Below are 23,853 nucleotides of genomic sequence, written 5' to 3'. Positions count from 1 at the left end.
GGGATAATAATATGATATAAACAGCACAGAGCTGCAGAAATATTGAAAGGAAATAAGATGTGTGGCACTCTGTATCAGTTTCCTTTTTTCCCAATTACAAGTTACTATAAACTTGGTGGCCTAAAGCAACACAAATGTATTATATTACAGTTCTGGAGGTCAGAGGTCCAGTATGGGTCACAACAGGCTAAAATCAAGGTGTTGTTAGTGTTGTGCTAGTTTTTGTTGTCATCATTAGTGTTCAATCGATAAGTCATGTCAGACTCTTGCGACCCCACGGACTGCAGCCGGCCAGGCTCCTCTGTTCCTGGGATTTCCGAAGGCAAGAATACTGAAGTGGTTGCCCTTTCCTCCTCCAGGGGATCTCCACTCCCAGCCACTGCCATCCCCGACATATCAAATGAATGTCTTCTGCCTTGGGAGGTGGATTCTTTACCACTGAGCCACTTGGGAAGCCCTGTGTTACTCTGGAAGGTTCTGGAATCATTTTCTACTCTTTCACATTGTTGGAAGAATTCACTTCATTTAAGTTGTGGGACTGATATCCCTATCTCCTTGCTGTCAACTGAGGATTTTCCCATTTGATAGAGGAATCTGGAATTCCTTTGTTCCTTGGCCCCCTCCCACCATCTTCAAAGTCAGCAGTCCCAATTAGGGTCTCCCTCATGCTGGAAATCTCTCTTGCACCTTCCTTCATTATCATACATTTCTTTCAAACACTTCTGCGTCTTCTTCCCCTTTCAAGTGCCCATCTAGAGGATCCAAGATAATCTCCCTATTTTAAGATCAAGTTGTTGGCAACCTTAATTTCACCTTTAACTTTCATTATCTTTTGTCATGTGACATAATATAATCAAATTCTCCAGAAGAAGGACATGGACATGTTTGCGGCCATCAGTCCACTTATCAGAAGCTTTCAGCACAAGGTTCCAAGAGGTAGTAAGTACTCAATCAATTAGAACAATACCCAATACTTATGTTTACTCTCTGCCAGGTTCTGACCTAAGTGCTGTATAGATATTTATGGGTTTTATCCACATACCAACCCTCATAATGTGATGTATTTGCTAATCCTATTAATTAACAAATGAGGACTCAAAACACACAAAGAGTAAGTCACTTCCTTGATCTGGTAAAAGAATACAGATTGGAACCCGACAGTCTTGCTCCAAAATCTGTGCTTTAAACTAAGCCCTCTTCTGCTTCTTCATTTTAAATGTTATCATAGCAGTCAGGAAATCAAGAGAGCCTTTGCTTAAACTAATACCCATAAAATTACTTCAATATAGGCCAACAAGATTGATATTCATCTAGCATAGGCTGCCATCTTCTATTTTCTTTGCCCTGAGACGTTGGGCCACCTGAGAGAGAGCCTTGGGCCAGGGCCGGCGTTCCTTTGTCATTCCAGTTTTGAGTCTTACCAGTCAAATGTGGAAGAAACTCATTTCTAAAATACTCTATGTTGGAAGAGGTGAGGTAAATCTGTTTTTAGATTTCAAAACCTGATTAGTATCATCTCAAGAGTATTGCGAACAAAAATACTGCTATTATGGTTCCCGAACACCTCACATTTTATTGAAATGCTACTGTTTTTCATTTCATATTGAAAGCCTACTTCAGCATTGCTATAGAAAGCCAGAAGCAGGTAAATCACCACCTTTATGGGCAACAGAATACCTTTCATTTTCCTGAACGATCACCTCTCCTTTCTTCCAGGAGGAGAGTGCCCTGGGGGAAGCTCTGGGTTTACAATCCAAGTTGACCTCACTGCCCACCTGCACCTGAATCAACTTCTTCATTGGAGTCTTTGAAAAATCTGGAGCAGAAGCTGAAAAAGAGGAAAGAATATGAATTTGATTTTATTTCTTTAAATTCCTATCAATTCCAAAGGTTGACTTTATAATGATTTTTTTAAAGGTTCTTGACAGGTGAGCTATGACTTCTTGATTTGTTTGACTGACTGGGGACCACTTACAAGATGTTTTCGATGCTCAAAAGCTAATTCCTACTATTGTGTTTTATGGCAAGTACTAATTCTTGAGACAGTTACTTTATATGAAAATTTTAAGTTTACCATGAACTTTTAAAATAGATCAGTCACAAATTTAATAACACTAAAAATACTTATCATAGAATGTTCTTGAAAGTTCCATAAAGATAACAGGGTCAGTCTCTCTCTCGTGACTTCAAAGACACAGTGTATAGCACAGTGCCTGATAGTCAGTAGGTACTCAGCAATGTTTACTGAATAAAGGCTGAGTGCTGAACACTTAGTCTCCTGGATAAACATTATCAAGATCCATCATAAACATTATTAAGATCTATTATAAAATGTTCATGTGGTTAGCTTTAACTTCAAAGTTGGAGAAGAATAACATGCATCATTACACTATGTTACAATATTCAATTAAATAATATGTAGAAAATACGTTTGCTAATAATGCATGGAATGCTGATCTTGAAACAATACCTGAACATTCAAGAGACAATCTATCATTTGAAGGAAAGCATATGTTAATCAGAAAATCATCTTCCTTTTACTGCAAATGTGGAAAAAAGTTAAGAACTCAGTGCATTTCTATAAATATCTAATCTACTTTCCTATGGCATATCCCAATGAATATAATTTATTTTTTAATAACTGGATATCATACAATGAATTATATGATACATATATGTGATTGCAGATAAAGAAGACATGTTATCTTGGAGGTTGCTGGCCTTAAAAATTAAAATTCTAAGAGAATGCTGCTGCTGCTGCTGCTAAGTCGCTTCAGTCGTGTCCGACTCTGTGAGACCCCATAGACGGCAGCCCACCAGGCTCCCCCGTCCCTGGGATTCTCCAGCCAAGAACACTGGAGTGGGCTGCCATTTCCTTCTCCAATGCAGGAAAGTGAAAAGTGAAAGTGAAGTCGCTCAGTCGTGTCCAACTCTTAGGAACCTCATGGACTGCAGCCTACCAGGCTCCTCCGTCCATGGGATTTTCCAGGCAAGAGTACTGGAGTGGGGCGCCATTGCCTTTCTGAGTCTAAGAGAATAATTTTTACTAAAACAAGCCAAAAATATCTTTATATATTAGTATAATCTCTTTTCAAACATAGGTCATATTTTTTTCCCATTAAAAAAACCCATGCAACACTAGGCAGAGATTCATTTGGTTTAAGATGAATAAACTATGGTTTATAAGACTGATTGAGAGTACAGCAGGCTTCCACTTCAGATATGTGCACATTTCACCTCCTTTCTGTTGTAATACCATATGTCTCTGTCATGGATAACACCAGCCAGATTTTCAGGTGATGATCTGCTGTTCCCAAGCTTTAGTCTTCTTGGTACAGATGAAGTGTTTCTAACTTCCAGGCACCAAGAGACACCTGTTTTCCTTAAACCAGTGTTTTTCCATGAAACACATAACATTTTGGCTATCTTGGGCACTGAAGGACATTAAGCAGTCTCTCTGGTATCTGTCTGCAAGATGCCAGGAGCATATGCAGGCTCCATCCCTTACACTATGGCAGCCCAAAATGTCTCCAGACATTTCCCACTATTTCCAGGGTGCAAAACCGTCCCCAGTAGGGAAGCACTGAGTTAGATCAATCAGGACTGTGACTTGCACTTAAGCAATTAAGAAAGCTATCCTTCTTTCACTAGATTGATAGTGAAAATTGAATGTCCTGGGGATCATCATATGAGACCTGAGAGTGGTGATGATGTTAGAACCCTGAGTCAAATCAAACTGAAATCCAAATTCTCTATTTTAATTACAATGAACAATACATTTCCCCACTCCCCTTCTCTTTCCTTCTTCCCACCCTCTTGCTTGCTCTCTTCCCTCCTTCCCTCTTACCCTTCCTTTCTTCCTCCTCTCTTTCTTTCTTATCTATACATATTATGTTATGCTCTGACAATTTTGGTTGGACTTGAAGTCATTTGCACCTTACAGTGTCTTTTCTGGACAATGGGCCTAAACATAACATTTCCTTTCTTCTCTTATACCTGAAGTACAAGAGAAACAATTCGTAATTTCAAGTAGTTGAGCCTCGGTTAGTTAAAGCTCTGGTGTGCCCAAAACTTAAACCTTCCAGCAGAGTTATTAAAGACAAGGACAACAACTCCTTTTGGATCAATAAACTATTGATTGGAATTTTGATATTTACTTTTATGGACCAGCAACTGAGAACACCAGAGTCACTTATTCTCCTAAAAGGTACTACTTAGTTCACACTATTGGTGCTGGATAAGGATGTTTTAGCTCAACACTCTCTCCCTATTGTTTCTCTACTTCCAACTTTGGGTTTAATTCTGGCCATAATTGTTGCCTTTCCTTAGAAATCATTAAAGTGTACGCCTCGATTAAAAACTCTGCATGATTCTGCTGCAATACTGAAAATGTTATTAGATGTAGGAATCTAATATGAAAGGTAAATATTTCTGCTTCTGGCAAAAATGGAGGATTTAAGAAATATAAATTAAGATGAGAAAGTTGGTCTTACCCATGACCTTGAGCTCAGCACTAGAATAGACGAGACCATGTTTGTTCTCTGCTATGCACTGGAACATGCCAGAATCGGTCACATTTAGGTTTGATATTGTAAGGGCACCATTTTCTATCTGTATTCTCTCCTAGACAATAATAAAAATGCCTTGCATATAAATGTATATACCATTTTAGATGAAAAATGATAACCACTGAATATTATTTCAATCATGCAAAAGTGTCCTTAATTTCTTCCCTCATAGTATTAGGCAATCTGACCTGAAATTTAAATGATTCCCTTATTTGAAATGCTGAGAGTGACTTAACAGCTAGACATTAAAAATACTAATAAATATACTGCAGTCAAAAAGTATATCAGTCAAATAAATAACAAAGCATAAATGGAAAATATTGCAACTATTTCATTTTTCCCTATGGATAAAGTTGCAGATTTTAAGAAATGTACCAGGTTCCCAACCCATGAACTGGAAAGGTTTTCACCAGTTTTTAAAATCATGCAAATTGAAGACATAATAAATTCTGTGTATTAAAAAGGGTGCTGGAAAACATATATCTATTTAAGATTTGTAGTATTATGAATGGTTATGTGGAAAAATCTGAAGGAACATAAGTGACTTAGTACAACAATTTTTAAAAAGAGCAAAAATTACATGGCTTGAGAAGTGATTGAGAAAATACTCATGTAACAAGGTAAACATATAATTGATACATTTATTTTCCAGAGGGCATCCATGTCATTAAACAGGAAAAATAGAAATCGCATTCTACGAATGATTAAAATAAAGCCTTCTCTAATTTCAAAATGAAAAAAAACAATAGTGCAGTGGACCAAAGTTTGAACTATGGGGAGTCCACTTATTTCATACTTTTTCATTGAAAACTGCAAATACTACAGGACCTCATAGTCCCTGGTTGGTTGCATCCATGGATCAGGGACACAGGGAACTGATTGTAAATTATACAAGAGCTAACACTTGCACTGTTCATAGGTTGACTTTATATCATGAACTAAATTGATAATATAATCTTTCTCCAATGAAATTTAATACTGAAAATATTTCCTCCTTGGAAGACTGGGTATTTGATTTTATCCTTTTTTCCCTTGCACCACTTCTCAGATGAATGTGATAAAAACTCTTCAGATGAATGTGTGCAAACTCACCAGTTTACTCTGACAGTTGGTACCAGAAAAGGCATTTATACAAAGCGGGAAAAATGTGTATTAACCAGGCACATGACCTTACCTCAAGCACAAGGGCTTCTCCATTTTTCAACCATCGGTAGGAGGGTTTGGGCTTACCACTAGCCCGACATTCCCAGTAAAGACTGTCCTCCACTGCTAATTCTACATCTTTTATGAGTTGAACCCAATGAGGCTTTGCTGCAACGAAAAAAAAAAAAATTCAAACCACTCCACGATAAAAAACAAATACTTTATCCACATAAATATAAGTGGATATGACTATGGGCAATAATAGATTAATGTAAGCTAATGTAATATAAGTGGCTAAAACTGTATTTAATTCACTAGGTATTTATTAAGTGATATGTGAAACATTTATAGATTTGAGAACGGATGTTACAACCTGCCCTTTCCTAAGTCAAATTCATTATGCTTTCTCTGTTTTCAAAATTCTGGGCACTGTATTACGTTCTTCAGATATCAGCAGAAAAATGCAGGTACACAAACTATATAGATTTTCTTGTCCAAGTACATTTTTGAATTACGAGCTCACAACTGATGGCAACTTAATATGTGAATGACAGCAGATACCAGTCTTAATTATGCACTAAAAATCAGCATCAATAGAAGAGAAACTTGTACAGCAAAAGAAAAAAAATATTTCCTTCAGGTTAGAAATAACTCTTAATTAAATACAAACCAGTGAACATCTTATGAACCTCTGTGCAAATTAAAATGAAAGCAGGGAAAGATGGATAAATTCATTCAATTTGAATCAAATGATTTTTTATGAAAAAGAAGTAACTCGTGCAACCTTAAATTAGGTATGCAAATCAGTTGCATCAAGTGGATTTATCATTTTTACTTGCATTTTAGAAGACACTTGGGAAGTCCTTTTACAGATGAAAGCAACATACCACTCACAATGAAAGTCACTCAACATTCAAAGTATATGCAGCCAAATCTCAGTCTGTGTTTTAGATCTAAGACTAGGAGGTGAGATTTCTTCCCAATTTCACATTGCATTATACATGTGATATACTTCGGGGTTCACATTTGCATCCTCCATATGAAGAAAGATTTTATCTATTGCTATTTAATTTCAACCATGGGAAGATTTGTCTTTCTATTTATATCTCATAAAATTGCCTTTTCTATAAATGAAACTGAAACTATAGCTATTCAGCTTTTAGAGAAAATGTACCCATCGAAGTTTTACCTTATTTTGTCCTTTTATAAAATATAAACAGCTTGCCCAATCTGAAGTATAATTCAGTCCCAGATCACTCCTCTCTACTCTATATTGAAACACACTGTCTTCTTTCAGGAATTAATCAGCCTAGGTGGGATGAGACTACAGTAGACTCACATATGATCCCTTGACTGAGGCTCAAGTTTCTAGCAAAAATTTCCACTGGCTTCTCATACTACTGTTCTCCAAATGAAAGATAATTTGCTGGACTAAGTGAATCCTAAGACTACAATTGCCGCATAATGTGATTTATCCCCTTATTCCATCATATGAAATTCAAATATTCTACTGGACCATTTTTTACATGAAATATCAGAGCAGATAATCAAGAACTGCAAGGCATTTATTGAATATACTAGACTTCAGACAGAATTTTAAAGTAACTTTCATCAAACTCTCTAATTGATTTCTGATTTCTTTTTTTAAATTGAGATTTTTTTTTTTCATTTTATTTTTTGGCTGCACTGCACTGCATATGGTATCTTAATTTTCTGATGAGGGATCAAACCTGTGACCCCTGCAATGAAAGTGCAGAGTCCTAACCACTGGACCACCAGGGAGTTCCCTCTAATTTATTTCTTAGGTACATATAAAAATGGACTAAAGCAACCATCTGCCTCATTTACTAAGTATAGCAGATGATGTTTGTTGTCTATTGTGTATCCATTTTCTCTCTTCTTTATTCCTAAGATGCCCTCATTTTTTATTGAATTATCTTCTCTTCTACAAAATCCAGGGAAACCTGACCATATTTTGTATTCCAAAAAAGGCTCATAAGTTGTTGAAGCCAATTTGTCTTGTTAGTGATTGGTTTAGGAATGAACATGCAGCCAATGAGATCTGAAAAGTGAACTGCAAGATGTTTTAGAGAAAGGAAGCATGCACAAGAACGAATGTGCTGGTCACTGCTGGTAGCCATTCTATGACTGTCAGGGAAGTCAACATGCAGAGAAAGGGAAAAGGTAAGGGCAGAAAGAAACGCCAGAGAAACTGAGCCAGGGCCTGATTATAAGGCGCTTAAATGTCAGCTTAGCTTTGAATGTCTTGCCAAACAAGCAAACAAGGGTTTATTATTGGTGCAGGGCTGCCGTTCCATACAGCTAAAAACATTCCTACTAAAACATTAAGACAGTTGGAATATCTTGTATTTTCCTGTCCTGGTCCCTTCTTACCCTGGGTCAGGTACTGGCTGTTTAGAAAGGAGAAAATGAGCTTGGACTTGTTTGTGGTCAACTTAGAGCCATACAAGCGCATGGTTTAGGGGTCCCCAGCACATATCCGTATCATCCTGCCAACATGTAGAACGTGGCGTCTGGGAAACTGCAACTTAGCGCTGTGTATTCTAACCAAATCTTGTAATAAGAAGGGAGAAGTACAACACAGAGTGGCTCATGCTATCAATCCACACCTCCGTTTTGTTCCTGGCAGATCCTATAAACTTACAATAAAACAAGTGTCAGTCTAATCAGATGTAATGCACTTGCAAACTTCACGTTCCTTTGAAGAGGCTTTACTTGTCTTTGCAAAATTTTTCCTCTCTGTAATATTTATGTACACTATACAAGTTTGCATTGCAAATTATTTCAATTTTCAGTTTTTAAAATAAATAGAATATATTGTCATTTGCCGTTCACAAAAGTGATCAATTCTCATTCGTTTTACAATGTTTTTAATGGTTAAACTGCAAAAATACATTCACTGAGTTTACATCTTCACATATTTTATAGTACATTTTATAAAATGTTTTATTTCTAGTTTCTAAATCATACTTTCATAAAAATACTTAATATTATTTTTCTTAATAAAAGTGATTTGAAAAGAAGTTTGGGCAAAAAAGATAATCTAATTTTCCTAAGACCCTGATGCTGGGAGATTGAAGGCAGGAGGAGAAGAGGACGAGAGAGGATGAGATGGTTGGATGGTATCACCCACTCAGTGGGTATGAGTCTGAGTGAACTCTGGGAGTTGGTGATGGACAGGGAGGCCTGGCGTGCTGCAATTCATGGGGTCACAAAGGGTCGGACACAACTGAGTGACTGAACTGAACTGAATTTTCCTAAAAACAGACTCTAAACAAAGGTAATTGTATTAACCTTTCTTACCCAAATTTAACAGTACATAAAATAAATGTGACTACAAATTAAAGGCGGCAAACATGGTACATTTTTATTATTGGAAAGCATAGAATAACACTGAAGAGGTCAAGCGAGCCTGAGTTTATGTGGTTGGACTAATGCAGTAATTTCAGGTTTTCCAAGTAGACAGTTTCTTTCTGCTTAGTAAAGATCACAGAGAAAGATATAAAATCCCATTTTCTAGAGGTAATAGCAGACAGAAAGGAGATCTCTCCTTGATTCGGTTAAGTGAGTAAATTGCTATTCTTAACCCCCCCCCCCAAAAGTGAATATTTCATTATCATATAAATCAGTTTAAAATGCAGTAAGAATATATTACGTCTCCAACTTCATTGCAAAATTTTCTTTCTTTTTAATTCCTTTTATGATAAATATTTATCCTCATTTAACAAAGTATAGAACAGGACAAGCTGGACATTGGGATTCTGCTAAAATCTCCTACCCAGCCTCCAATCCAAATACCAATAATTTATAGAGAGAGCAAAAGGTAAAAATCCAATATGCCAAAAGTGAAGGCTTACCATAGTAAGTGAGACGCCCCCTGGCAACATTTTTCCCTCGTGAATTCTCAGCAATGCATTCATAGGAACCTGAATCTTCTTGTTGGAAGTTGGGAATTTCAAGCACACCACTGAACTTCCTTAACTTAATTTTACTGGAAAAAGGCAGTCCATCACTTCTTCTCCAATTAATCTGAGGTACAGGACTATGAAGAAATTTATCAAGTTATTTGCTATTTTAAGACATGTCTGGAAGCCTTTTAGGTTTGACAAAATAAAACTTTTGTTAGGATAGAATAGAAATGGTACAGATTTTTCAAATGCAGAAAGTCAGCTGTCAATTACTAAACCTGCAAATGCAAAGATTTATCTCTTTAACTTGATATTTTAATAAAATAAACTGTGCATTTTCTCGAGTTAATTAATAATTTAGAGAAAATGCATACCCACAGTATTATAATACAACAAATGAACAAGCAAAAGAAAAATAACACCAATTTAGTTTATGAAATTAGGCAGGCACAGTCATTTACTGCAAATTGCCTTTAAAATTTCAAACTAAATTATATATGTGAATTTCCCCTCTATTTTAATTTTCCTTTACTTCTAAATGAAAGACATTTTTAGAAAGTAAGGAAAAGAAGAGTCTGTCTAAAGCTATCTTGATCTCTCACAGCAACCAAATGTTTCCGCATATCGGTGTAAATGTTATAAAACTTACTTTCCAAGGGCAAAACATTCCAATTTCACAGTTGAACCTTTAGCTGCTGGAAGAGTTTCTGGAAACTGAACTTCTATTTTCGGCTCATATTCACCCATCACACCTGTAAATGCACAATACAAAGTTAATGGTTTCAATCTTTCCTTTCGGAATTCTCCCATTTTTCTTAAATAAATTTTTTTTTGCTCTATTTTGAAGTACTTCTTCCTAATGATTTAAATTACTGACTTGCCATCTAGTAGGTACTTTTAGAAGCAGTGTTACCTTGGTCCAAATATGCAATATCATTAAACATGTGGAAACTTTGGATTCCATGATTCATAAGTTACAGCTTACAGAGGAGTTTCAAGAAAACAACTAGACCTTTTTTACATTATATAAAATGGGAGGCTTTTTTATTCTGTATTCAATTTGGAAATTTCTAGTCAAACTTCAATATACAATATATAATGACTTCTTAAAATTTCCTAAAGAGCAAAAATTATGGGAGGAAATTTACTTAATGGTACCCTGGTAGCATAGACACAACCTTAAACTTATTAAATAGCTCCCTGAAGTCAAGAAACGGTAATGTAATAAACAAGAACGGTCAAATTCAATTACACTTGACTGGAAAGAAGTACTTAGATACTTTGTGTTCATGGCATTGTGCTGTATCAGATATTGTTTTGTGTAACTGGGACAGGACCCAGGCTTATAAATCTGCTTTGCAGTTCATGGGCTCCCTTGAAACAGTCACTGAGGGGCTAAAGAAACATGTTTTCCTTTTTCCCCCTCCAGTTTTAGTGAGGTATGACTGACAAATAAAAACTGCATAATGTCATTTTTTAGGGTGTACAATGTGATGAGTTCATACATATATACATTGTGAAATAATTACACCAGTCAAGTCAACATATTTAACACCTCACATATTTACTATTTTCAATTTTTAAAAATAATTTTTTTTCTCTAGTGAGAACACTTAAGATATACTCTCTCAGCCAATTTCAAGTTTGCAACACGGCATTACTATAATCGCTATGCTGGTAGGGGTAGGGGAAATGAGGTGATGTTGGTCAGAGTGTACAAACTTTCAATTATAAGATGAATAAATTCTAGGGATCTAATGTACAATTTTTTATTTGATTTTATTTATAGATGCTTTTTAACCTATAACAAAATATCTAGAACTTTAATAATGTCAGGCTGGCAAAAGTCAAGACGGGTGACGTCATGAGAATGCAAGGTGACCCCCAGGCTTGAAGGGTTCATATTTGGTTTAAAGGCATAGTGCCACCATCTTGAGATTCTTTAAAACATTTTAACAAGCAGTTCATCATCTTTACTCAGTATTGGTCCCTGCAAATTAGGAAGTCAGTTCTGAGTAAGAATTACTTTACAGGGACTTATAGTTGATGGAATCATTTTAGCCACTGTACTCATAAAATATTTTTTGTTCTGGAAAAAAAAAATAATTCTACAGGATACACTTTTCATTTCTCCTAATTTGTTTTGTCTAGTATTCACAACAGCATTTCCACTTAGAATTGCCCCTTGAAATATTTCCTACCGTCAGAACGAAGCACCAAAGGAGTTGGGGAACCCAGCACTCTGGCATTTGTCACTGTACTAGTCACCACACACGTATAATTGCCCACGTCCGATGGTTCCACTTTGGCTATGTAGAGGTGGCCTGTCTCTTGAGAGACAAATCTCCGACTATCTTCTTCAACAAATGATGGATATTCATTGAAGATCCAAGCATATGACAGTTCTAGTAAAATTTTTAAAGAAAAGAAATTCTATCTTGAAGGAAAAATTTCTACAATATATTAAAAATATCTGAAATCACCTTTACTGCAAAGCAACACTTAGGGTTTTCTTGCAGGTCATGGAGAGAAACCATTACGTGACATGATGCTGTTTATTCTGCGTTCTACGGAGGTCACTGTCAATCCGCATTCTTGTGGGAGCGATATTATCACTGTTATTATCACTACTCTAGACACCTCCTAACAAGTTTCTTTGGCTTGTCTTGCTCCCTTTTAATTTGTGTCTCCACACTACATGCTCTATGATCTCTCAAAATTATCAATCTCATCATGCCACCTCCTGCTATAACACTTTCAGCAATTACTCGGTACTCTTTGGAATAATGAAAAATTGCTTAACTTGAAAATGAGACCATGCATGATTAAGCCCCTACTTATTGCCTTAGTAACTGAGAAGCCTACTACTGTCTCTTGTTTGTGGGTCTTTATATATGCTTCTCTCAGAGGCTGTACTGTCCTTTTGCTCTGTTCAAGGCTTTCCTCCCCTTTCAACACCAAAGCTCATTCTGTCGAAATAACTTATAAAGTTATATTTTTCAAAGATTGGTTCCAATATCATGAATCACCTACTCAGAAAAGTCTTCCTTATCTCTCATTCTCTGAGTAAGTGCTTTTATACAGAGCAACTCTATGCTGATATTACTTAAATTACTTGTCACTTTTATATAACGATCTATTTACTTATCTGTCTTCCCACCACTTGGTAAACAAAAAGAGATGTCAATTTTTATCCTGCTTGCCTTCCTCTTCTAAATTAGCAAATGGAAACATCCAAAAACATCTAACTGCCCTCGATAAATATTTATTGAGTTAATTAAGATAAAATTATGTTACTAATGTCCAAATCAAGTCCAACATTAGAGTTTTCCTGAACTTTGGGAACAAGGCAAACGAACTCTCCCTTTTAAAGGAACTGTTGTTCTCCTCCTCTGTGATAATAAGGGCTAAATATTAGGTTGCTTTGCTCTAGATGCTCATATTTTTCAGAAGCAAGTCATTATGTAATATAGTTATTGTAGTTGGCCTATTTAATTTTTTCTTTCTGTGGCTGTATTTTCTTTTACAATTTTACTAACCTTGTAGCACTGGTTCATACTGTAATGCTTTTCCAAAAGCATCTTCAAAAACCAGATGCAATAAAAATCAATTTTAATGAATAACAAACTCAAAGAAATATATTTAAGGCACAATTCCAAAGGTGTAGGGTCTTTCTACTTGTTAGAGGGAGACAATTAGTCATTACACAAATAACAGTGACACAGTGTCACTGGGTGAGAGTTACTGTGGGTTTCAGAGGAAGGAGAGATGACATTCTTATAACTGAAGAACGGGTCTTAAAAAACAGGAGAACATTCTGACACGAAGGGATAAAAGTGCTCCTGACGGAGGGAAAAGAGCATGTAAAAGGGGAACTGGGTGAAGAGCAAGCACCTGGTGAAAATGAAAAATGACTGTCTCTCTTCTACCTTCAAAGCAGCTGGGAATGCTGGATGATTCTAAAGCTTAGCAAGTCAATGTCATACTGTGCAGATGTTCAGAAACATTGATCTGTAATCCTGAACTGAGCTTTACATCGGGCTATCATATCAGCAGAGTGTTTCATGAAATTCTACTCAGTCATGTGATTTGTTTGTTAAATTGTATGAAAACAAAAATGTATCTCCAACATCCACTCCACAGTTGGTCTCCTGCCTATCCTGATGGTGCTTTCTCTTGCACTAGTACTAAATAAACTACAGAGCTGAAGAATGTTGTAGGCTCCCCTAAATGGCTCAGTGGGTAAAGAATCCACTGCAATGCAGGAGATCTGGTTTCAGTCTCTGGGTTGGGAAGATCCCCTGGAGAAGGGAATGGGAATACCCACTCCAGTATTCTTGCCTGGAGAATCCCATGGACAGAGGAGCCTGGCAGGCTACAGACCATGGGGGCTCAAAGAGTCAGGACATGACAGAATGACTAATCCGGCTTTCTTTGTTTTAAAGAAAGCAAAGCAAAGCAATCTTATTCTGCTTTTTGAAATGTTTTATTCATGAAATTGATATGATTGTACCTCTCTCTTTAATCCAGGGAGAGTAAAACTTCTGCTGCTCCCTGACAGAACAGGCTGCTTCCAGCTAACGAAGTTCCCCTAGGGTGTTAATGCTGCCATTCCTGCAGGATTCCTCACAAGGGCAACTAACGTTTGCAGACTCCACCAGAATGGCCACGGTGTTTTCAGAACTGTGCTCTGGCATTCTGCCTGCCCAAGTTTTCCTCCCCTATCTTTGTTCAAAGCTTTCAGAGCTGAATCTCAGTCTGAATCTGCCTTGACCCATTGCTGCTCCCTTCCTCCTTATCCTTCACAGGCACTTTTTCTGTTTTGTTTGCTTGTTTATGTGTGTGTTTTTAATGTCTGATTCTCTGATCCTGTCTTGTAGTCTGTCTCTTAGGAAACCTGAACTCACACGATGTTGCTGAAATTGAGCAACACACTATCTTCCTTCACTGAGGGATATTTAAAAACTGCCTCTCCCTTCAGACCTGGAGGAAACATTGCCTTTCACTCACTTTCTTTCAGGCAACTGCCCCTCTCTACAACTTCCATCAAGAGAGTCCTGCCCCTCATCCCCCAAGCTCTTCAAATTTACAAATTGATCTTTGGTTTATTCTTAGTGGCTCAGCTGGGAAAGAATCCACCTGCAATGTGGGAGACTGGGTTCAATTCCTGGGTTGGGAAGATCCCCTGGAGAAGGGAAAGGATACCCACTTCAGTATTCTGGCCTGGAGAATTCCAAGGAGAGTATAGTCCATGGGGTTGCAAAGAGTCTGACACAACTGAGTGACTTTCTCTCTCACTTTTTCACTTTTATTCTTAGTACCTGTCCTCTAGAGAAGCCCAGACAAATCAGCATCCCAGAGTCAGTGTAAGCCTATCTTGATACCTAACTCATGCCCCTTCAAAGAAGAAAAATTTCCACCATTTATGCAATCTTTCTGGGCTTAGTTACTGATTTCTTGTTCAGTCACTAAGCTGTGTCCAATTCTTTGCAACCCCATGGACTGCATAATGCCAGGCTCCTCTGTCCTCCACTGTCTCCCTGAGTTTGCTCAAATTCATGTCCATTGATGCTATCTAACCATCTCATCCCATGCTGCCCCCTTTTCCATTTGCCTTCAATCTTTCCCAGAATCAGGGTCTGTTCCAATGAGTCAGCTCTTCACACCAGGTGGCCAAAGTACTGGAGTTTCAGCTTTAGCAACAAGTCCTGCTGTTAGCAACAGTCCTTCAGAAGTAATGAATATTCAGGGTTGATTTCCTTTAGAAATGACTGGTTTGATCCCCCTGCTGTGGAAGGGACTCTAGAGTCTTCTCCAGCACCACAGTTTGAAAGCATTGATTCTCTGGCTCTCAGCCTTCTTTATGGTCTGATTCTCACACATGTATGTGATTACTAGAAAAACTATAGCTTTGATTATACGGATCTTTTTTTGCTGTTGTTGTTGGCAACCGATACCTCAGGTTTTTATACACTGTCTAACTTTGTCATAGCTTTCCTTCCAAGGAGCAAGTGTCTTTTAATTTCATGGCTGCAGTCACTGTCCGCAATGATTTTGGAGCACAAGGAAATAAAACCGGTCACTGCTTCCACTTTTCTCCTTCTAGTTTCCATAAAGTGATAGGACCAGATGCCATGATCTTAGTTTTTTGAGTGTTGAGTTTTAAGCCAGCTTTTTCACTCTCATCTTTCACTTTCATCAAGAGGCTCGTTAGCTCCTTTTCACTTTCTGCTGTTAGAACGGTATTATCTGCATATTTGTGGTTGTTGATGTTTCTCCCAGAAATCTTGATTCCAGCTTGTGGTTCATCAAGCCTGGCATTTCACATGATGTACTCTACATATAAGTTAAATAGGCAGGATGACAACATATAGCCGTGATGTACTGCTTTCCCAATTTGGAACCAGTCTGCTGTTCCATGTCCGGTTCTAACTGTTCCTTCTTGACCTGCATGCAGGTTTCTAAGGAGACAGGTAATGTGGTCTGGTGCTCCCATCTCTTTAAGAATTTTCCACAATTTTATTGTGATACACACAGTCAAAGGCTTTAGCATAGTCAATGAAGCAAAGTAGATGTTTTTCTGGAATCTTCTTGCTTTTTTGATGATCCAATGGATGTTGGTTCCTCTGCCTCTTTGAAACACAGCTTGTACACTGGAATTTCTTGGTTCACACTCTGCGGAAGCCTAGCTTGAAGGCTTTTGAGTATAACCTTGCCAGCATGTGGAATGAGTGCAATTGTATGGCAGTCTGAACACTCTCTGGCATTGCTTTCTTTGGGATTGGAATGAAAACTGACTTTTTCCAGTCCTGTGGCCACTGCTGAGTTTTCCAAACTTTCTTACATATGAGTGCAACAGTTCATGGTTCACCTACTGTTCAAGCCTGGCTTGGAGAATTTTGAGCATTATTTTGCTAGCATGTGAGATTAGTGCAATTGTGCGGTAGCTCTAGCATTCTTTGGCATTGCCTTTCTTTGGGATTAGAATGAAAACTGACCTTTTCCAGTCCTGTGGCCACTGCTGAGTTTTCCAGATTTGCTGGCATATTGAGTGCAGCACTTTAACAGCATCATCTTTTAGGATTTTAAGTAGCTCAGCTGGAATTACATCCCCTCCACTAGCTATGTTTGTAGAAATGTTTCCTAAGGCCCACTTGACTTCACACTCCAGGATGTCTGGCTCTAGGTGAGTGACCAAACCATCTTGGTTATCTGGGTCATTAATACCTTTCTTGTATAGTTCTTCTGTGTATTCTTGCCTAGTTTTCTTAATCCCTTCTGCTTCTGTTAGGTCCTTGCAATTTCTGTCTTTTATTGTGCCCACCCTTGCATGAAATATTTCCTTGATATCTCCAATGTTCCTGATGAAATTTCTATAGTCTTTCCCATTCTATTGCTTTCCTCTATTTCTCTGCATTGTTCATTGAAGAAGGCCTTCTTGTCTCGCCTTGCTATTCTCTGTAACTCTGCATTCAGCTGCATATGTCATTCCCTTTCTCCCTTGCTTTGCACTTCTCTCCTTTCCTCATCTATTTGTAAAACCTCCTCAGACAACCACTTCACCTTCTTGCAGTTCTTTTTCTTTGGGATGGTTTTGGTCACCATCTCCTGTACAATATTACAAACCTTCGCTCATAGTTCTTCAGGAACTCTGTCTCCCAGATCTAATCCATTGATTCTATTCTTCATCTCCACCATATAATCATAAGGGATTTGATTTAGGTCATATGTGAATGGCCTAGTGGTTTTCCCTACTTTCTTCAATTTAAGCCTGAATTTTGCAATAAGAAGCTCAGGATCTGAGCCACCAGCAGCTCCAGGTCTTGTTTTTACTGACTGTATAGAGTATCTCCATCTTTGGCTGCAAAGAACATAATCAATCTGATTTTGGTAGCCTTAAACCACTGTACAATAACCCACCTATTGGAATATGATATAACCAGAATAATACAGTGGTTTTCCTCCACTGCTTCCTCCAAAGACATCCTCAGAAAATCAAGAGGGATAAAAAAAAATCTAACAACACAAAATACTAACTCTAAGGTTTTGAGCTGGAATAAGCAGAGGAAATAGGAAAATCAGAAAGAAATACCACTGTGGAGATGGGAAAAAGGTTGTCCTGAAAAAAGATTTTGAGACACTAGGAAGATAACTTAGAAGCAAATGCCTAACACATGGGCAGAAACCTGGCAAACAAAAGTTTAAAAGAGAGCCCGGGCTTAATAACGGTAGACAGAATAGTATACATTCTTTGAGTTTACATACTTTTACTTTAGAACATGTCTACATCCTAATTCCTAAATTCTGATTATGCTAGCTGGTAAGGCAGGAGGGACTTTGAAGATGATAATACATTGAGGGTGTTGCAATGGGACAATTATTCCAGATTATCTGGGTGGGCCCGCTGTCACCTCAAGGGTCCTTATAAGAGTGAAGCAGGAGGGTCAGAGTCATTGAAAGGATGTGTGATGTCAGAGGCAGAAGTTGTAGTCAGAGAAAGATTACTTCAAGATGCTAAATTTGGGGTTTGAAAATGAAGAAAGGGACCACAAGTCCAGGAATGCAATGACTTCTAGAAGCAGGAAAAGGCAAGAAGTCAGATTTTTCCTTTGGACCTCTGGAAGGAAAGCACATCTGCCAACATCTTGACTTTTAGTCAAATGAAACTGGTTTTGGCCTTTGGACCTTCAGAACTAAGAAAGAAGAAATGTGTGTGTTTTAAGCCACTAAATTCATGGTGATTTCATTACAGCAGCATTAGGGGAAATAATACAAACAACAAAGGAAGTCTGCAGATGTGATCAAGTTGAGACTCTTAGATGGATCTGGAATTATGAAATGTAATCCCAAACGTCCTAAGGAACAAAATGGGGAGACAGGAGGGTCAGAACTGCAACCAGGAAAGCAGAGAACAGAGTTATGGGATTGCTGTCTGAGACCAAGAGCCAACAAATGTGGGTAGCCTTAGAAACTGCAGAAGCAAGTGAACGTAGCCCTTTATTTTAGCCCAGTGAGACCTGTGTTGGACTTGAAGGACAGAAGAATATAGCACCTCAAAATATGCCTGTTTGGCATAAGGATCACGTTAAGTTGGTTATTTTTAAGAAGCAGTACTTAGGGAAAGCTCTGAAAACTGAGTAGAAATTATCGTTTTATAAGAGATGTTTACATTTATAAGGGGAATCTCTATCTGTGTACCAGGAAAAAAAGGATGACTAAGCTCTAATCAATGTGGAATTTAAGAATTGAAATCTATATAACTGTCTTCATCTTGCTGACCATACTTTTCCTAACCACCTCCTATAACAGCTGTCCTCCTCCCTGACCACATTTTTTTCTGTCTTTTATCTGGAAATGTTTGTTAAGGTGGTGACTCTGGCCATTACAGGGAGTTATTCATTTTTCTTGGGTCTCTTCAATGTACATATGAGACATATGTATGTATACTCAGTCGTGTCTGACTTTTTGAAACATATGGACTGTAGCTCAGCAGGCTTGTCTGTCCATGGAATTTTTTCAGCAAGAATACTGGAGTGGGTTGCCATTTCCTTCTCCAGGGCATCTTCCCGACCCAGGGATCTAACCTATGTCTCCTGCATCGGCATGCGGATTCTTTACCACTAGCACCACCTGGGCTATCATATTTAGCGTGTTCATATATAATATATATGTTTTATATTCAAATTCTGCTTGCTTTTCTTCTGTTCATTTGTCTCTTATTATGGGTGGGGGGTGTCTAAGCCAAGAGACTAGAAGGCTAGAAGGAAAACTATTTTTCCTCCTCCACAGGTTTCTGACTTGCAGCACTGTGAGATAATAAATTTGTGACGTTTTGAGCTATGAAATTTGTGATAATTCCTAACAGTGGCAACAGAAAACTAATACAAATGACGATGACAGTTCCAATGAAGTGGTCACTATATGTTAGGCACACTAAATGCTACAGATACAATTTTCAAAGAAAAGCAAACAACCAGGGACAAAGAGTGGAGAAAGCATACCCGGCTAATGACTAAGGAAGAATTAGCTTTTACACAATCTATTTATAAGATCAATACAAGTAGGGAGGGGTAATTCCAAAAGACATATTAAGCTACAATGAAACCACAAGGCAAATGAATTAGTGAGTGTTCTATATAAAGATTCAGATCCTCAAAGATTTATGGAAAGAAATCAAACCTATAGTTACAGTATATACTGTTCATGAGTGGTACACAGAATTTTCTAGCACCAACCTTCCTTTCTTTACAGACTTTCTCATTGAAATGGAATGAAATATAACTTTTCTGTCTTACAGTGAAGAGAAAGAAGATCTGCACTACTTCATTTATTGACTGCATGTCTATGTTAAAATATATACGGTGCCACTCTGATTAAAAATGTTAGAAAATTATGCGATTCACTGTATTCTGAAAAAAGAAAAAAAATACCTGGCATAATACTATCAGAGTTTTATTCATCACAAAAATCTGCATTTGCAATAAATGTTAATTGCATACTGCAAAGTAAAATGTATATCAAATCAGCATTCTTTGGAGACTTTTCAACATCATTTTATGCATGATGATAAATACAAAGCTATAATAAAAATGATAATTTTATATACTCAAACAAGCTAGGCTTTATGAAACCTTTCCCAACCTCTTGTATAAATCACAAGCACATTATGCCAAAACTTCTTGGCCGCTGGGCTTTCTATTAACAATGTTACATGAATATTGGGAATGAGAAATATTTCTTATTAGAGAACAAAGAGGTTTTACCAATCGAAGCCATAAATTAACAAAATGCAGTACTGAACCTCAGCTTTCTAAAAAGTAATACTTGATGAATGACATCATTCCTCCAATCACCTGCCTTCCTGAGTCACTTAAGCGTAAGGCCAGTCAACTTAACATGAAATATGTCACCTCAGTGTTTACCTGGAGATACATTAATACGCATATTACTGATATTTAAGGGTTTATTTCAGGTTCCATTATAAAATTCTATTATGAGGGATATCCAATCCTTTGTATAGGCATTTTCTAGAAGAAATTCTGTCAAACAGAATTGCAGTTGAGCAAATCTGTGCAAGTAACAGGCGATTTTCTGTGGTGCCAAGTGGAAAGTGTGACCTACTTTAAAATAAGACATATTTAAAAGGGTCTGAGAGCTTGCTTGATGTCACTCAAGATTTTTAACACTGATTCATACAGTTGAGAAGGAAATTTTGCTAGTTTACACATGACACCACAATGACAGAGGATCTAGAACAAATAACATATACAAAAACTAAGGCAATGGTAGACAATTGAAACTTTGAGTTTCAAAGAAGGATCGAGGATTAGGATAGAAAAGTCTGCACCTTGAAGCAGAAGGCATCTACGGCCACTTCTAACATTCCAATGTCTTGTCTTTCAAAAGTTGTTTTGTAATAACTTTTGGTGACAATATTACCTATGCAGGTTTCCAATGCGTTCTGATTTACAGGCTTACAGGCTTGGCTTGCGAAGGTCCTAGGGTTAGAACAACGATCGGGGAGGGAAAACACTAAAGGTGACCTTCTTTTCTCCTTTCATACCAGGTGGCCACAGGTCAGCAAGAAACACCCAGGAGGTCAAACCCAGACTGCTACCTGCTTTGTAAACTACATCTTTCGGAACGTACTCACACCTCTTCAATCGTTGTGCGAGGGCCACTTTCGGGCTGTGAGAGCAGAGTGAGTAGCTGACACAAAGACTATATGGCTCGTGAAGCTTCAAAGATTTAGCTGATCTTTTTTTTTTTTTTTAATTTGTCGACTCTTGTTTTAGGTTAATATTATCTCTAGACCAAATTTATGAGTTTGATGACCTCTTAGTTGCCTTATTTATTTTTACTCCTCCCTTCTTTATAGGGCTGTCATGTTTTCTTCTTTAGTGGGAAAAAAAAAAAAAAAAAAATCATGGAGCTCATGCTAGCCCGTTAGCCCCCTGTACTTCACTTTCTTTGTTTCTCTCTCTTGCTTTAGTCAGTACCATGAGGAAGCATATACCAGCCATTCTATTGTGTAATAACTTCCAAGAAATAATGTAGTTCTGTGACCTCTACTTTTGACTCTACTATTTTCTTTTAGGAACAGGGAGTATTTTCAGTGGGTACCTGCATCTTCCATCACATTCTGACTTGACTAGGCATTGCCATCCTTGTCTTTATTTTTATTGCTTCTGCTAGGGAAGCCATGAAATTAAAAGACACTCCTTGGAAGGAAAGTTATGACCAACCTAGATAGCATACTGAAAGGCAGAGACATCATTACTTTGCCAACAAAGGTCCGTCTAGTCAAGGCTATGGTTTTTCCTGTGGTCATGTATGGATGTGAGAGTTGGACTGTGAAGAAAGCTGAGCACCGAAGAATTGATGCTTTTGAACTGTGGTGTTGGAGAAGACTCTTGAGAATCCCTTGGACTGCAAGGAGATCCAATCAGTCCATTTTGAAGGAGATCAGCCCTGGGGTTTCTTTGGAAGGAATGATGCTAAAGCTGAAACTCCAGTACTTTGGCCACCTCATGAGAAGAACTGACTCATTGGAAAAGACTCTGATGCTGGGGGGGATTGGGGGCAGGAGGAGAAGGGGATGACAGAGGATGAGATGGCTGGATGGCCTCACCGACTTGATGGACATGAGTCTGAGTGAACTCCAGGAGTTGGTGATAGACAGGGAATCCTGGCGTGCTGCGATTCATGGGGTCGCAAAGAGTCGGACACGACTGAGCGACTGAACTGAACTGAGGGAAGCTCATCTCCTAACAAATGCCTTCTGGGTATCATGGCTGCTAAAATTGATTTGGTGCCAAAGTGACACTCTTTCCTCCATATTTGTTGAGGCAGAAATGTGCACTGCCCTCTCTAGAGGCTATTTTTTTATTTTTGTTTCTATATACACCTGTGTGCCTAGGTGCTCAGTGACAGCTGACTCTTTGCGACCCCGTGGACTTCAGTCCTTCAGGCTCCTCTGCCCATGGACTTCACCAGGCAAGAAGACTGGAGTGAGTGGTCATTCTCTTCTCCAGAGTTTCTTCCTGACCCAGAGAATGAACTCGGGTCTCCTGCACTGTAGGTAGATTCTTTGCTATCTGAGCCACCAGGGAAGCCTGCTTCCATGTATGCATTCTTCCTCTTTCTCAAGAACATTTATTTATTTATTTTTCCAATTAACCTCCTCTCTCTCATCCTTAGTTCAAGTTATTCTGGTGAGACTGTCTCCTTGCTACAAGGCAATCTCAAGAGGAAATACAAGTGGGAGTCCACTGCAGTGACATTCAATACTTAATGCCCAGAAATGATCTGGGGTAAAAGTGGAGACAGATTTAGAGATGGATTTGCAAAAACACTGGCAAGGTATTTACTGACATACTTCCTTTGCAAGGGTGCTAAAGAAAAAGGATATTGCTACAGCAAGTGGTTCAGACTTTCATAGAAGATGAGATCTAACAAGGACAGGATGGAGTCATCATGATGCTTTATGAGGATATGACAAGACTTCTCATGCCACAGACCCAATCAGCAGTTACTCATCCCCCAGCTTGTATGAGAATTGCTGGTATTACAATGACACTCAGGAAGAGAGCCACAAAATGGTAGTTAGAAGTTAAGAAAAAAGAGACTTTGGGGAATATAATTCATTTCTTCTTGACTTCCTCATCTTTATTATAAAAATGTACCTTTTCAAAGAGTGTAGATATCCTGAAAATGTTAAAAAGTGATTTTATGATTAGCTCAAATGCTACAACATTGGAAGTTTCATTGCCATGACTTGCTTGTGCAGCTAAAAGAAAATGCTTTGTAACGAACACGTTTTTGTACACTGCTACACTTGACATGGACTTCCCAGGTGGTGCTGGTGGTCAAGAACCCAGGTGGTGCTGGTGGTCAAGAACCCCTGCTGCCAGTGCAGGAGACATAAGAGACAAGATTCAATCCCTAGGTCGGGAAGATCCCCTGGAGGAGGGCATGGCAACCCACTCCAGTATTCTCGCCTGGAGACTACCATGGACAGAGGAGCCAGGTGGGCTACAGTCCATGGGGTCACAACGAATCAGACACAACTGAAGCAACTTAGCATGCACGCACACACACACGCTTGACATATTGTGCATTTGGTGCACAGATCTTAAATATATGCCATATCCTTTTTTCCAGGTTTGCACTTGCTTCATCACTTACACTGAATAATGGATATTTTTAATGAC

General features: G+C 38.1%; 1 protein-coding gene across 4 annotated transcripts in view; it reads right to left on the bottom strand.

Annotated features, from left to right (window-relative positions):
* Positions 1–23,853, bottom strand: part of CNTN3 (contactin 3) — a 402,840-nt gene that overhangs the window by 117,090 nt on the left and 261,897 nt on the right. For all 4 annotated transcript variants that reach the window (XM_070776321.1, XM_070776319.1, XM_070776322.1 and 1 more), the window contains exons 6-11: positions 11,842–12,045; positions 10,290–10,392; positions 9,590–9,774; positions 5,743–5,879; positions 4,494–4,623; positions 1,678–1,828 (exon numbers count right to left, since the gene is read on the bottom strand). In XM_070776321.1, the coding sequence (XP_070632422.1) occupies positions 1,678–1,828; positions 4,494–4,623; positions 5,743–5,879; positions 9,590–9,774; positions 10,290–10,392; positions 11,842–12,045 (910 nt within the window). The remainder of the gene's footprint in view (positions 1–1,677; positions 1,829–4,493; positions 4,624–5,742; positions 5,880–9,589; positions 9,775–10,289; positions 10,393–11,841; positions 12,046–23,853) is intronic.

The sequence above is a fragment of the Bos indicus genome, chromosome 22, assembly GCF_029378745.1.
Source record: "Bos indicus isolate NIAB-ARS_2022 breed Sahiwal x Tharparkar chromosome 22, NIAB-ARS_B.indTharparkar_mat_pri_1.0, whole genome shotgun sequence".
In the NCBI taxonomy this organism is placed as follows: Eukaryota; Metazoa; Chordata; class Mammalia; order Artiodactyla; family Bovidae; genus Bos; species Bos indicus.
This window is presented reverse-complemented; position numbering and strand designations above follow the sequence as displayed.